The 13925-nt window shown below is 40.6% G+C and overlaps 1 protein-coding gene across 19 annotated transcripts in view; it reads right to left on the reverse strand.

Annotated features, from left to right (window-relative positions):
- Window positions 1-13925, reverse strand: part of RYR2 (ryanodine receptor 2) — a 745790-nt gene that overhangs the window by 241806 nt on the left and 490059 nt on the right. For all 19 annotated transcript variants that reach the window (XR_014827812.1, XR_014827813.1, XR_014827814.1 and 16 more), the window contains 6 exons: window positions 11879-12087; window positions 10880-11232; window positions 5122-5236; window positions 3880-4040; window positions 1361-1520; window positions 671-757 (listed from right to left, as the gene is read on the reverse strand). Coding sequence is in view for 11 of the 19 variants with exons in the window: in XM_084996827.1 (XP_084852953.1) it covers window positions 671-757; window positions 1361-1520; window positions 3880-4040; window positions 5122-5236; window positions 10880-11232; window positions 11879-12087 (1085 nt within the window). In the remaining 8 variants the exon portion in view is untranslated. The remainder of the gene's footprint in view (window positions 1-670; window positions 758-1360; window positions 1521-3879; window positions 4041-5121; window positions 5237-10879; window positions 11233-11878; window positions 12088-13925) is intronic.

Consider the following 13925-nt stretch of genomic DNA (forward strand, 5'->3'; position numbering starts at 1 on the left):
TGGGCTTATCAGACACAACCTAGAATAGATTTATAAGGAGATCCTGCTGAATAGCATTGAGAACTATGTCTAGATACTCATGTCGCAACAGAAGAAAGGGTGGGGGAAAAAAACTGTAACTGCAATGTATACATCTAAGGATGACCTGACCCCCTTGCTGTACAGTGGGAAAATAATAATAAAAAAAAATAAAAAATAAAAAATAAAAAAAAATAAAAAAAAAAAGAATCAACCTCCTCTTTCAGCTTTAGTTGATCCACCCCATCTTACCCAGTTCTTATCATTTATGTTCCCAGAGCACTCAGCACATGTCACTCCTGCATTTATCACAAGGTGGCACACTTTCAGCTTTTCAAGCCCATTCACTGGCTTACCTGTGAGTTCAGTGATTACTGAGCTGTACATAATTTGGCATTTTTGTTCTGTATAAGCCTAGTTTTATTGAATAATATAATTATGATGACCAAAGAGAGATTCTTAAAATTAATTATGTTACCCCAGTGACTAGAAAGAGATTACAGAATTTCCAAACATGGCAACTTTTCTCTTAAAGTAATTACTTGATTAATATCAGTACTAACAAAATACTGAATTCATTTAAGAAGAAACAAGCGCTATTTCCTTACAAAAAAATAACTCAAATATAAGACCAGGAATGAATCTTTCTTACCTTTATTCTTCCCAACTCAAACTGAAAAACATTGGGACTTGTAGCTTGGGCAAAAACTGCAGGAAATAATTTTGTACTTGGTTCCACCTTTAAATAAGCAAATGAATTTAAGAATATTAGTAAAGGAAGGGATAGGAAGAATTTCTTCCTAACACCTAAGGAACACATTACAGAGGAAGACTTTTCCTTTTTCTTATTCAGATATTCTCTTGAGAGTTACTCGGAGTAGAGTTCCTACTGTGACAAAATGGGATCTGTGGCTTCTCTGCAGTGACAGGACACATGTCCAATCCCCAGCCTGGCTCAATGGGTTAAAGGATCTGGTGTTGCTAAAGCTGCAGTGTAAGCTGCAACTGCGGCTCCCACCTGATCCCTGGCCCAGGAACTCCATATGCCACAGGGTAGACAAAAAAAAAAAAAAAAAAAAAAAAAAAAAAGGAAAAAAAGAATTACTGGGAGTTATTTCATTTCATGACTACATGAACATCTTTGGAGGAATGCGCTGCTTATGCTGCATGGCTTAGGGCACTGTTATTATTCAAACAGAAGTAAAAGTACAGAACTAACTCATTTTTGTTTTCATTTTCTTGTAACTTCTAATTCACTTTTTGATCCTACAATATGTGTTTTTTTCTCTAAAGGGGTAAAGGTTTCCCCCCTGGCAGCACAAGGCCATTACTGACCACGCACCTGATAGTAGGTGCTCAGATCCTTGCCATTGGCTGTAAATGTGAGCAGCCCGCTGGCCGCGTCCACCACGCAGCCAATCTCCAGGCCATTGTTGTTGCGTCCTTGCCCCGGGCTCATGCTCTCACCCGCACACACCATATAGCAGTTGCTGCGTTTGATGCTGAATTTTGGGAAAAACAAACAAACAAACAAACTTATCTTTGTACAACCCCAGGTAGAACGGAAAGCATGTACATCTGGCAAACTACACCTAAGTTATGGTGTGCAAGCAACAAGCTCATGCTGAAATGGGAGAGGTGCATGATGGGTCTGATTCTGTGATTCTGAGCGAAACTCCATTGACTCGAGCGGACGTTCTGAATCAGGTCTTCTGAATCGCTCACCGTGACGCCTCATGAAGACAGGACTACGCACTGCAACTAAGTGAGAACTGACCAGCGCCTTCCCTCTAAAAACTCAAACCAAACTGGACATTTTTCTGAGGTTCAAAAAAGTTTAACTATTAAATCATTATCCAAATTGGTCATTTCCCTGTTCATGGGTATTTTTTTTTACCACTTATTCTGAGACGAGAAGCATCCATTTCCTTAGGCAGATTCTACATGATCCAACAGTGATTCGATCTATATAAATTTTGGCCAAATTTAAGCCCCTTTTTGGGTAATTCCTGGCCATCAGTTTGGAGAGACAGACTTAGCTAGGATGTGTGCAAAATCTGTGATGTTAACAGCAAATCCTACTTGAGTTTCACCTTCACCAGAACCTTTACCGACATGGTAGCAAACTTAAATGATTTGAGTTTTGCCTCCTTGTCTTTCTAGGCCACTACTCGGTGCATATGTTGATGAGGTTTGCATAAAGGCCAAATGGAGGCAAGTAGGAGGAAAAGAAAAAGAAAGCTGAGATGAAGTCAGCTTCTGAATAATCAGAAGTCGTCAGTCTTTCAACATAGAGAAGAGACTTGTGGTTGCCAGGGGATGGGGTGGGGGAGGGAAGGATTGGGAGTTTAGGATTAGCAGATGCAAACTAGTGTATACAGAATAGAGAAAGAACAAGGTCCTACTGCAGAGCACTGGGAACTATAGTCAATATCCTGTGATAAACCATAATGAAAAAATATGAAAAAGAATATATCTATGTATAACTGAATCACTTTGCTATACAACAGAAATTAACACATCATTGTAAATCAACTATATTTTAATAAATTTTTAAAAAGTTACCTATGTTTCTATACGCTATTTACGTAAGATTCAATAATCTTCCCTAGCCTGTATTTCCTACACCAAAGTCATCAGATATCCCAACCCTATATTAATTTATCTCCTTTCACTCTTGCCATCTCTGAAAATCAAATATATCCCTCGGAATATTGCAGACAGGTGGTTGAGGGCCCCGAAACTGATGTAAAGCACTCTTCACTGGAGGGGTTTTGCTAGGTCCACCACCTCAAGTGCTAAGTTCACTACAGTTCACGTGTTAAAACCTGAAGGCAGGAGAGGGAGCTTCCAGTCACCAAAAATGGTGGTGCTGGAGTTCTCACTGCGGCGTAGTGGGTTAAGAACCTGACACAGTGTCTGTGAGGACATGGCTTTGATCCCTGGCCTCACCAGTGGGTTAGGGATCCAGCATTGCTACAAGCTGCAGCCTATGTCACAGATGCAGCTTGGATCCAGCATTACTGTGGCTGTGGCATAGGCTGGTAGGTGCAGCTCTGATTTGACCCTAGCCTGGGAATTCTATATGCTTCAGGTGCAGCCCCAAAAATGAAAAAAAAAAAAATGATGGTGCAGGTCTTAAAGAAAAGCAATATTATGGAGGGCATTGTCTATGAGAAACCAACCTAGCAGATCAGCGAGGATGTGTGAGCACAAAAGGTAGGTGCAAATGGCCAGACCTTCTCTTGTCTTATGCTGCAAGGAAGACGGCCTTCTTCACTTTTTTGAAGGTTTGGTTTGAGTTTGGTTTGTTTTTACAAATGAAAAAGGATGGCACAGAAAGTGTCATTGACTTACCCAAAGCCACACAGCGAGTCAATGGCAAAGCTGAGGAAAGAACCCACTACTCCTCAGTCTGAGTTCAAATGCATCCACCTGGTCTAAATCACTAGCCCGTTCTGTCTATACCTTTTTATCCCCACCCACAACCAGTTCCCAAGATACAGATCAGACCCTAGGCTAACAGCCTCACATTCATCCATCTCCAATCCCTAAAACAAAGGCTAAGCAATGGTAACCAAAGCTGATAATTAAATACGATGTCACCTGATGGAATAGATGATTATTACCCCAAAAAGATACACTGCTCTGACTTTATAATGTTTTTCACTTTCAATACATTAAGATTCCTTACAGGTTTGTATGACCAACCAAAAGGACAATGACATTAAGGGCTTGATTATATTGTTTCTATAAATAGAATATTATCTCAGGCATGAAATCCAAGAGAAAAAAATGCCTACGTTTATCAACATTTTTTATCAGATGTCATTCACGTACAAAATACTGAGGAAAACCAACCTTTCATGCACCTTTCCTTTCTCATCTCCTAGAGTGACGGTGACTGTACGAACTCTGTCCAAGTCAAAGGCTGTGTCGTACTGATGGAAATCGGATGTGATCCAGCCCACCCAGACGTTAGCAGGTTCTTGTCCAGGAAAGATTCTCACCGAGTAATAGTACTGTCAAGACAGCAACACCAGGTATTGGCAAAGGAAAATAGAAACAAAACTCCGACTGGCAATGTCTTTAAGTTGCCTAAGAAGATATGTTTTTGTTGAAAATCATTTGGCCTCACTAAAATGTTATAGGCACAAAGGATGCTGCAAAATGAGAAAAGTCATAAAACAGATATCCTGCCTTATTTCAGAAATAATGGAAAAAAGAGGAAAGACTCCACCTAAGCCAATAATGATTGGAGGCTCTTTATACTTCCAAGTATGTATTATGGATGTGTACCTACACAGTATGTTTCTGTAGTAAAATCATCAATCCACAAGGCAGGTAAGCTTCAAATTCTTCAGGTTTCTACAAGAACACTAATCTATGACAGACTTTTTTATACCTTGAATATGCTTTGCTTTTCCTATCAAGAACATAAAGGAGTTTGACTCCTTAAAATCACTTTGTAACAGTTCAGACCTCATATGTGAAAGTCAAGTTCAAACACGGGGGAACCCTATAAAGAACAAAGCTATATATATACATATTTTTCCATTTGGCTACGATAAGTGATCTTGTAGACATATTGCTGAGATGAAGGAAATTACAAAACGTCCTTGGAAAAATTAAGTGGCAAATTAAAATGCTGCCAAGAAAGAAGATAGCAAAATCAGGCCAGAGGGTGCCATTTTAGGGATTATTTTTCCCCTAAATTAGCTCTCTTATTGCATAATGTACAACAGAATAGACATAAATACATTTTCAGTCCCCAAAAGATAAGCAAATAATTATTTTTAAAATAAGCTTGCTAGGAGTTCCTGCTATAGAGCAAAAGGATCGGCAGTGTCTCTAGAGTGGTGGGACACAGGTTTGATCCCTGGCCTGGCATAGGGGGTTAAGGATCCAGTGTTGCTGCAGCTGCAGCATAGGTCACAACTGTGTCTCAAATCAGATTCTTGGCCTAGAAACTCCATATGCTGCAGGGTGCCCCCGCCCCCCCAAAAAAACCTGTTAAATATTATGAATCAAAGTTAACTATTTGAAATGAAAAGCATGATCACTGCCAAACAGAAATAAATGGCTAAAGCTGCAACCTCATACCGTGGACGTTTGCATCAAGTAATCGTAGTCGTCCCTGTCATCTGCAAGGACGTCTTCTGTGAGTCTGGCAGAATGGCTTGTGCTGTAATCTGGCTTTGTCCTTCTAAGCAAAAATCTGAAATATATTAGAGGACTAGGAATGAGCAACATTAAAATGTTTTATTTCAAACATAAACATATAACTGACTTAATGGAGTGGTTGTCAACCAGGAAGATAAGCTCCCAAGAGGACATTGGGCAATATCTGGAGATATTTTTGGTTGTTACACTGGGCAGGTGCCATTGGCAGGGGAAGACCAAGGATCCTGATAACATCTGTCAATGCACAGGGCAGACTAACAATAAATATTTATCTGACCCAGCATTTCAATAGTGCTGAAGATGATAAGTTAGGATTTCCTGTCAGAAAGGATGCTAAAATAACATGCCTTCTTATCCACAAAAAAAGTATTATTTGGAGAGAATACTCTTTAAGTTTCAACCAATAATGAAAATACAAAATATCTTAAAATCTAACTCTTGGGGAAAAAAGTACTTACAAATCATGTATCTGAGAAGAGTTAATATTTAGAACAGATAAAAATTCCTACAACTCATCAATTAAAAAAGCAAACTACCCCATCAAAAATGGGCAACGAACTTGACTATATTTCTCTAAACATGATCTATAAATGACCAATGAGCCTATGAAAAGATGCTCAACATCACTAATCGTTAGGAAAATACAAATCAAAACCACAATGAGTTATCACTTCACACTCATGAGGATGGCTGCTATCAAAAAGCCAGAAAGTGACAAGGCTGGACAAGGATGTGGAGAAGTTGGGACCCTTGTTCAGGGTTGATGGGATTGTCAAATGGTACACCTGCAATGGAAAACGATATGAATCTTCCTCAGATATTTAAATACACAACTACCAGCAATCTCAGTTCCAAGTATATAGTCAAAAGACAAAGTAGGGTCGTGAAAAGATATTTGCACACGCATGTCCATAACAGCACTATTCACAATAGCTAAGACTTGGAATTGCTCTGTTCATCAATGGATGAATGGATAAACAAAATGTGGTGTACACACACACACACACACACACACACACACACACACACACACACACTGGAATATCATTCAGCCTTAAAAATGAAGGCAGTTCTGACACACACACACACTACAACACATGTATGAACCTTGAGGACATTATATGACATGAGATGTCAGTCACAAGGAGACAAATCCTGCATGATTTCATTTATATGAGGTATCTAAAACAATCAAACTCATAGAAACAAAAAGTAAAATGGTGATACCATGGGGATGGGGAGATTGGATAGGGAAGCTCCTTTATGGGTGTAGTTTCAGTTTTGCAAAGTAAACTTCTGGGGAGATTGGAAGATGGTAGAAGAGTAGGGGGACACACTCGCCCTCTCCCACAAACACAACAAAAAAAACACATCTGTAGGTTAAACGACTCACACAGAACAGCAATTAATCACTGGCAGAAGAACCTAAACTCCAATAACGTCAAGAATCTCATGACATAACTGGGTAAAACAAGAGAAAAGAGGAGAGTGAGAGAAGGGGAATCAGAGCTGGACCAGCACTCCCGAAAGGGAACTGTGGGGGAGAAAGGGATCCCATACCCTGGAAAGTCACCTACTTGACGGAAAAATCAACCAAATCAGAGGAATCTTCAGATGCAGAGAAGAGTGCAGCACTAAGTCTGAGTTCTGAAGAGCAGAGTGAGAACTGAACAGATCATCTGAACTACTGGCACAGTCACCGAAAACCGAGATGCTTGGGTGGGGGCTGGGCACCGAGACCTCGGCTCCAGAGGTTAGTCCCCGGGAATGGGAACAGGCTGGGGTGGGCGGTGCTGAGACTGCTTGGGGGACCAGGAACCAGTCTGCCCAGTTCTCGGGTCAGAGACTGCCTGGGAGACTAGGAAGCTGAGCATATCAGGTTCAGGGTGTAATACGCTAAGGGCTAGGGGGTGGAAAGCTACATCAGAGGGAACCTGGGAGAAGAGCTGGATCTGCAGGAGAGACAAGGTGCCAGTGTTGGGGAGGGGAGAGGAGGAGAGGTGGGCCACAACAGAATACTCCCCACACCATAGTGAGCTCACTTGCCCACCAGCTATCAGAAAGCTGTGCTTCCCAATGCATCCCTCCTCCCCCTACCATGTGCATGCACGCCAGACCTGAGGCTGCCTGCCATACCGGAAAGCTGCCTCACCATTTGCAGGAAGCCAACCACTGCAGGGGCTTTCCCTGTCCGGGCCTGCCTGCTCCCTGGAGGGGCTACACCCCCACAGAGCAGCACCTAGCACCGCCAGCCCCCAGGAAAAGGCCCGCAGCCCAGAAAAGCTAGTACAAGCTCAGCCTGGCCATACAAATCTGCCTTCATTGCCATGTGATCCTGCCAATCCCTGCTGCCCTGGGGAAGAGTCCCTTGGTTCTCAGTGGCCAAGCTGGCTGCTCCCGCCCTTGGGGGGTGCTGCACTCCTGTGGAACAGCTGACCAGCACCGCCAGCCCTGTAGAAGAGTCCCACAGCCCAGTAACACCAGAGCAAGCTCTGCCCAGCCACGTGAAATCTGCTTCCATCGCAGTGCAGACCTCCCGGTCCTGTCTGCCCTCAGGAAGTCCTCCTTTGCATCACAGAGACCCTGTCAGCACCCTGCCCTGACCCCCAAGAAAACCCACGCTGCCTCAAAGAAGACGACCAACAATGCCAGCCCCCGGGAAACATTCCACAGCAGTGCCAAGGCAAACCCTGCCTGGCCACGGGGAGTACAACTCCACCAAGAAAAAGAAAACAATGAGGAAGTTGAAGAAGCTGAGAAACCACCCCTTGTTAAACCAACAGGAGAACTCACCTAAAGCAGTCAACAATGAAAGAGACCTATGTAGTCTGACAGACTTGGCGTTCAAAAGGGAAATAGTGAAAATACTGAAGGAATTAAGAGACGATATGAATGGTAATGCAGATACCCCCAGAAAGGAACTAGAAAATATAAGGAGGAGCCAAGAAAAACTAGAAAATTCATTTGCAGAGATACAAACTGAGCTAAGGGCAGTAAAAACCAGAATGAATAATGCAGAAGAACGAATTAGTGATGTGGAAGATAGAATAATGGAAATCACCGAAACAGGACAGCAGACAGAAAACCAAATGAAAAAACATGAAAGCAATAGTAAGAGACCTATGGGATAATATAAAGCGGGCCAATCCATGTATAATAGGAATTCCAGAAGGAGCAGAAAAAGATTAGCGGATGGAAAATATATTTGAAGAAATTATCACTGGAAACATCCCAAATCTAAAGGATACTGATTTCAAGATACAGGAAGCACAGAGGGCCCCAAACAAGTTGAACCCAAATAGACCCACACCAAGACACATTATAATAAAAATGGCAAAAGTTAATGATAAAGAGGGGATCCTAAAGGCAGCAAAAGAAAAGCAAAATGTTACCTATGAGGGAACCCCCATAAGGTTATCAGCTGACGTCTCTTCAGAAACTCTACAGGCCAGGAGGGAATGGCAAGAGATTTTTAAAATAATAAAAGGAAAAAATATGCAACTTAGAATACTCTATCCAGCAAGAATATCATTTAAAAGAGAAGGGGAAATAAAAATTTTTTCCAACACACACAAGCTAAAAGAATACAGCAGTACAAAACCCAGGCTAAAAGAAATATTGAAAGGGCTTCTCTAAACCAAAAAGAAAGGATTGAGGAAGCCACAATCAGGAAGCAGTCACTGAGATAAGCCAGCATACAGATTTAATCATGAACATGTTTAAAACAAAATAAAATTAAAAAGAAAAAAAAAGAGTCATCAAAATCACAAAATGTGGGCAAGGGATGTGAGGAAATAAATTCTCTTTTTTTAATTGGTGCGTCTGTCTGTTTTGATACCAGTACCGTGTTTTGATGACTGTGGCTTTGTAATATTGCTGGAAGTCTGGGAGAGTTATGCCGCCTGCTTAGTTTTTGTTTTTCAGGATTGCTTTGGCAATGGAACCAATGGAACAGAATAGAGAACCCAAAAACAAACCCAGACACCTATGGTCAATTAATCTTTGACAAGGGAGGCAAGAACATAAAATGGGAAAAAGAAAGTCTATTCAGCAAGCATTGCTGGGAAACCTGGACAGCTGCATGCAAAGCAATGAAACTAGAACACACCCTCACACCATGCACAAAAATAAACTCCAAATGGTTGAAAGATTTAAATATAAGACAAAACACCATCAAACTCCTAGAAGAGAATATAGGCAAAACACTCTCTGACATCAACATCATGAATATTTTCTCAGGTCAGTCTCCCAAAGCAATAGAAATAAGAGAAAAAATAAACCCATGGGACCTAATCAAACTGAAAAGCTTTTGCACAGCAAAGGAAACCAAAAAGAAAACAAAAAGACAACTTACAGAATGGGAGAAAATAGTTTCAAACGATGCAATGGACAAGGGCTTAATCTCTAGAATATACAAGCAACTAATACAACTCAACAGCAAAAAAGCCAACAACCCAGTGGAAAAATGGGCAAAAGACCTGAATAGACATTTCTCCAAGGAAGATATACAGATGGCCAACAAGCACATGAAAAAATGATCAACATCGCTAAGTATAAGAGAAACATAAATCAAAACTACCATGAGATACCACCTCTCACCAGTCAGAATAGCCATCATTAATAAGTCCACAAATAACAAATGCTGAAGGGGGTGTGGAGAAAAGGGAACCCTCCTGCGCTGTTGGTGGGAATGTAAACTGGTACAGCCACTATGGAGAACAGTTTGGAGATACCTTAGAAATCTATACATAGAACTTCCATATGACTCTGCAATTCTACTCTTGGGCATCTATCCAGACAAAACTCTACTTAAAAGAGACACATGCACCCGCATGTTCATTGCAGAACTATTCACAATAGCCAAGACATGGAAACAAGCTAAATGTCCATCAACAGACGATTGGATTAGGAAGATGTGGTATATATACACAATGGAATACTACTCAACCATAAAAAAGAAAGACATAATACCATTTATAGCAACATGAGTGGAACTAGAGAATCTCATACTGAGTGAAATGAGCCAGAAAGACAAAGACAAGTACCATATGATTTCACTTATAACTGGAATCTAATATACAGCGCAAATGAACATTTCCACAGAAAAGAAAAACATGGACCTGGAGAATAGACTTGTGGCTGCCCGGAGGGAGAGGGAGGGAGTGGGACGGATTGGGAGCTTGGGGTTATCAGATACAACCTGGAATGGATTTACAATGAGATCCTGCTGAGTAGCATTGAGAACTATGTCCAGATACTTATATTGTAACAGAACGGTGGAAAAAAAATGTATACATATAAGTGTATCTTGGCCCCCATGCTGTACAGTGGAAAAATAAATAAATAAAAATAAACTTCTGCAGATCTGTTTCACAGCCACATGAATATTCTTAACACTACTCTACTGTACACTAAAAAATGGTAAGGTGGTAAATTTTATTTTTACCACAATGACAAAAACTCATAAAAAAAAGTAACTCTTGGGATAATATGTCACAGGCAACAAATCAGATGGCAAACAGGTTGCCTTACTGTTTTCTGCAGAATCCTTTGGGTGTGAAAAAGGAGGAAGAGGAAGAACGAACTGACCTGGGAAATCCCTTACTTGCTATGACCCTCTCCTGGGACCCCTGTATAATAACTCCATATTTAAAGTCATTTTGCATAGATCAATGACCTTTGCTTCAGACGAGAGGGCTTTTCCTGAGCATAATCTTTATGGTTGTTAAACTCTGGCTTTGTAGCTTCTTTGTCTTTGTCCACTCGATCTGGCACCAGATGGCCATGCGCAGTCTTCATGAGAACCTCAAAGTCAGAATCTGCGTCATAGTCCTCCAAATCATTCTTGGGCCCAAAGAGGCTGGCGCCAGGGATTCCCCCGGCCGAAGTCTTGGAGAAGACCTCGGCACACTCAATGGGCATGCTCAGACGGTAAAACATGATATCTGTGCTGCTATTCTGAGAGCCGAAGGACTTTTGGGTGACCTTCAAACACGGGGAACTGTCTATGGTGCCATCGATTCTGGTCACCTAGTAAAGGAGGAAGCAACAGTTCAAATATGAATCACTATCAATTTCCTGATTCTAAAAACAATACCGTGCATCACCTTTAAAACCCCAAATACGTCCCACTCATGGCATAATATCATAAATTAGATCGTTAAACAAAGGGATTACTGTGTCACAGACATACTCATAGTTCTCTTCTAACTCAGAGATGATTTGGGAAATGTACATTATAACTATAAATATACATATTGAGCCTGACATTGCCTATATAAAAAGAAACATTATATACAGTTGATCCTTTAACAACACAGGCTTGAATCCACTTATAGGCAGGTATTTTTCAGGAACAAATACTACAGCACTACCTAATCCGAGGCTGGCTGAAACCACGGATGTGCAGGAACTACCAATGCCGAGAGACGATTATAATTTATACTCAGATTAACCCCAAACTTGTTCAAGGGTCAAGTGTATTTAGTCTAAACAGCCTCTCATAAAGTACCTAAAATAAAAGAATAATCCTACCCTTAGATTCCACTACAATGGAGCACATTGAAACCATCATTTTAAAGTAAGTGACAGAAACTGTCCAAGTAGGAGCTCCCATGTGTACTGACATTCTGTCCTGGTTTTTGGCAGTGATCTGATTTTTAAAGGAAAAGCAAACCTCAATATGTTCATGGCTTGATGGAACTTGGAGAAACTGTGGAAGTCTCTTGCTCAGCCACATGGTAATATCCCTGTTTGTGTTAACAGCGAATGGTTCATAGCCCTCTTGCAAGCCACAGATGGTGAAATATTTCAAGGTGCTGACATCCTTTCCAAAGTTCATCCTGCCCACCTGAGCCACTCCAAGGCTACACACAGGTATGAATCCTGGGAAGAAAGAAAATATATCAAAATCTTCAGGTTCATTCATATAAGATCCTTTTAGTAGAGAATTACCCAGAGTGTTGCTCCAGAACTCTTAACCTTTGTGAGACCTGCCACCCTGAGGTGAAAACAAAAGTGGAGTAAAGAGACCACCACAGACACTAGGTATCAAATGGAAGGGTGAGAGGACCAGTGTGTGCTCTTGGCATCATCATTTACTAAAGGTGAGACCTAAGTAAGTCCCTTCTTTCACCTGGGACTTCTTCAGGGGCCTTAGGGGGCACAGCCCCACCAGACCCTCCTGGTTCCCAAGTGCATGGGATTCTCTTGTCAAGGGCAAGGGAGAAAGAAGTCCCAAAGTGTGTTGCTAGAGAGCCTCAAAGTACCAACACCCAACAGAGCTAGGCTACAGATTTCTTTACCTGGAACTCAAAGGAAACAAAAAAAAAAATAGGATTGGAGACAACATTTTTTAAGGTTTTCATTCACTTATAGCTGCTTTTGATCTCTGAAGAGAATTTTGCCTCCCTTTTCTTGGGGGTACACTAGATCTAAGAATGAAAAAAAGTAAACAAACACATAGAGATATTCGGAAATAGTTGCTAACATCCTACAGAAGCTTTTCCATCTGTCCCTTTTCCTTCAATGTCATTGCCACTGCAGATTAAGCAGGGTGATGCACAATTAACAGAAATAATTAAGATATCAAATCAAAGAGTAAGTTAAAGTAAATGACTAAATCAAAAGCGATAGCAATGAGCAATGAAAAAAATCAAAATACGTTAATGTATGGTAGGGTCAGTTAACCTTTCCACTCCTAAAGAAAAAGGGGAAATTACATTAATTATGTTAATTGAGATTTCTGGAATCAACTGTTTGCAAGGGGATGAAGTGATATTTTTCAGTGGAGGCAGTGTTTCTGTCCTCTTCATTTCTTTCTATAATATTTTACAGAAAAGTTCAGGTAGTCAGTACATTATTGTCAGTATTGGACGCAGATTACATATGAGAAGATCTAACTTGTGGATCATAAAAGCACGAGATACTAAGAATAAGCTGGTGAATTTCTACCCTTATGATTTCTATTACTTTCCTTTTTGAAATGACTGGCAGTGAAAGCAATGGATAACCCTTCGAACATCACAAGACAATGAAAATTACGTGGGATAATTGATAATGATGTCACTCCATTGGTATGTCAATATGTAAATAAACAGTTGTATCACAGCGCACCAACCAGGAAGCAAGAACACACCCAGCTGGATTCAAGGAAGTGTGAATGATGAGTTTCCAGTTAAAACTAAAGAAGCCACAGCTGTGTCAGCAGCTGTGCCAGCTCTTCAAGTAGTACTCAAGGAAAGCTGTCTTAAATAAGTGTCCCCAAAGGAATCAAAGACTGGATAAATACAATAGATCTGAGAGAGTTTGAACTACATTTGCACAAATTGGCAAATCTAACATCCATTTAATATAAACTAGGAGACACTGAGACAGAAACATTTCCCCAGATGCTAAACATTCCTTTCTTCCTAACCACTTTATATTCAGGAGTTTCAACTCTGAAAGTCAAGTTACTGGCTACCGAAAAATATGTGCACAGTAGATCTTTGGGCATTTATTATACTAAAATCTTAACTTTTCTGTATGTTTTATATATTTTCATCTAAAAAACAAAGTTCTCAGTTGTCATGCACAAAAAAAAAATGTATGTCAACTGTTCACTATGGCTATATTTAACAATCACAGAATACGGTTTGGACAATAAATATATGCATTTCTTTTCCTTGAGCTGATAACAGTATTTCGCTTTTGAAAATCTGGTGTTCAAAGGCTCATTAATA

This window comes from Sus scrofa, chromosome 14, assembly GCF_054392235.1.
Source record: "Sus scrofa isolate SSC_HxYL_T2T_F1_AM1 chromosome 14, Sscrofa_HxYL_maternal_Yorkshire_Landrace_v2.0, whole genome shotgun sequence".
NCBI lineage: Eukaryota > Metazoa > Chordata > Mammalia > Artiodactyla > Suidae > Sus > Sus scrofa.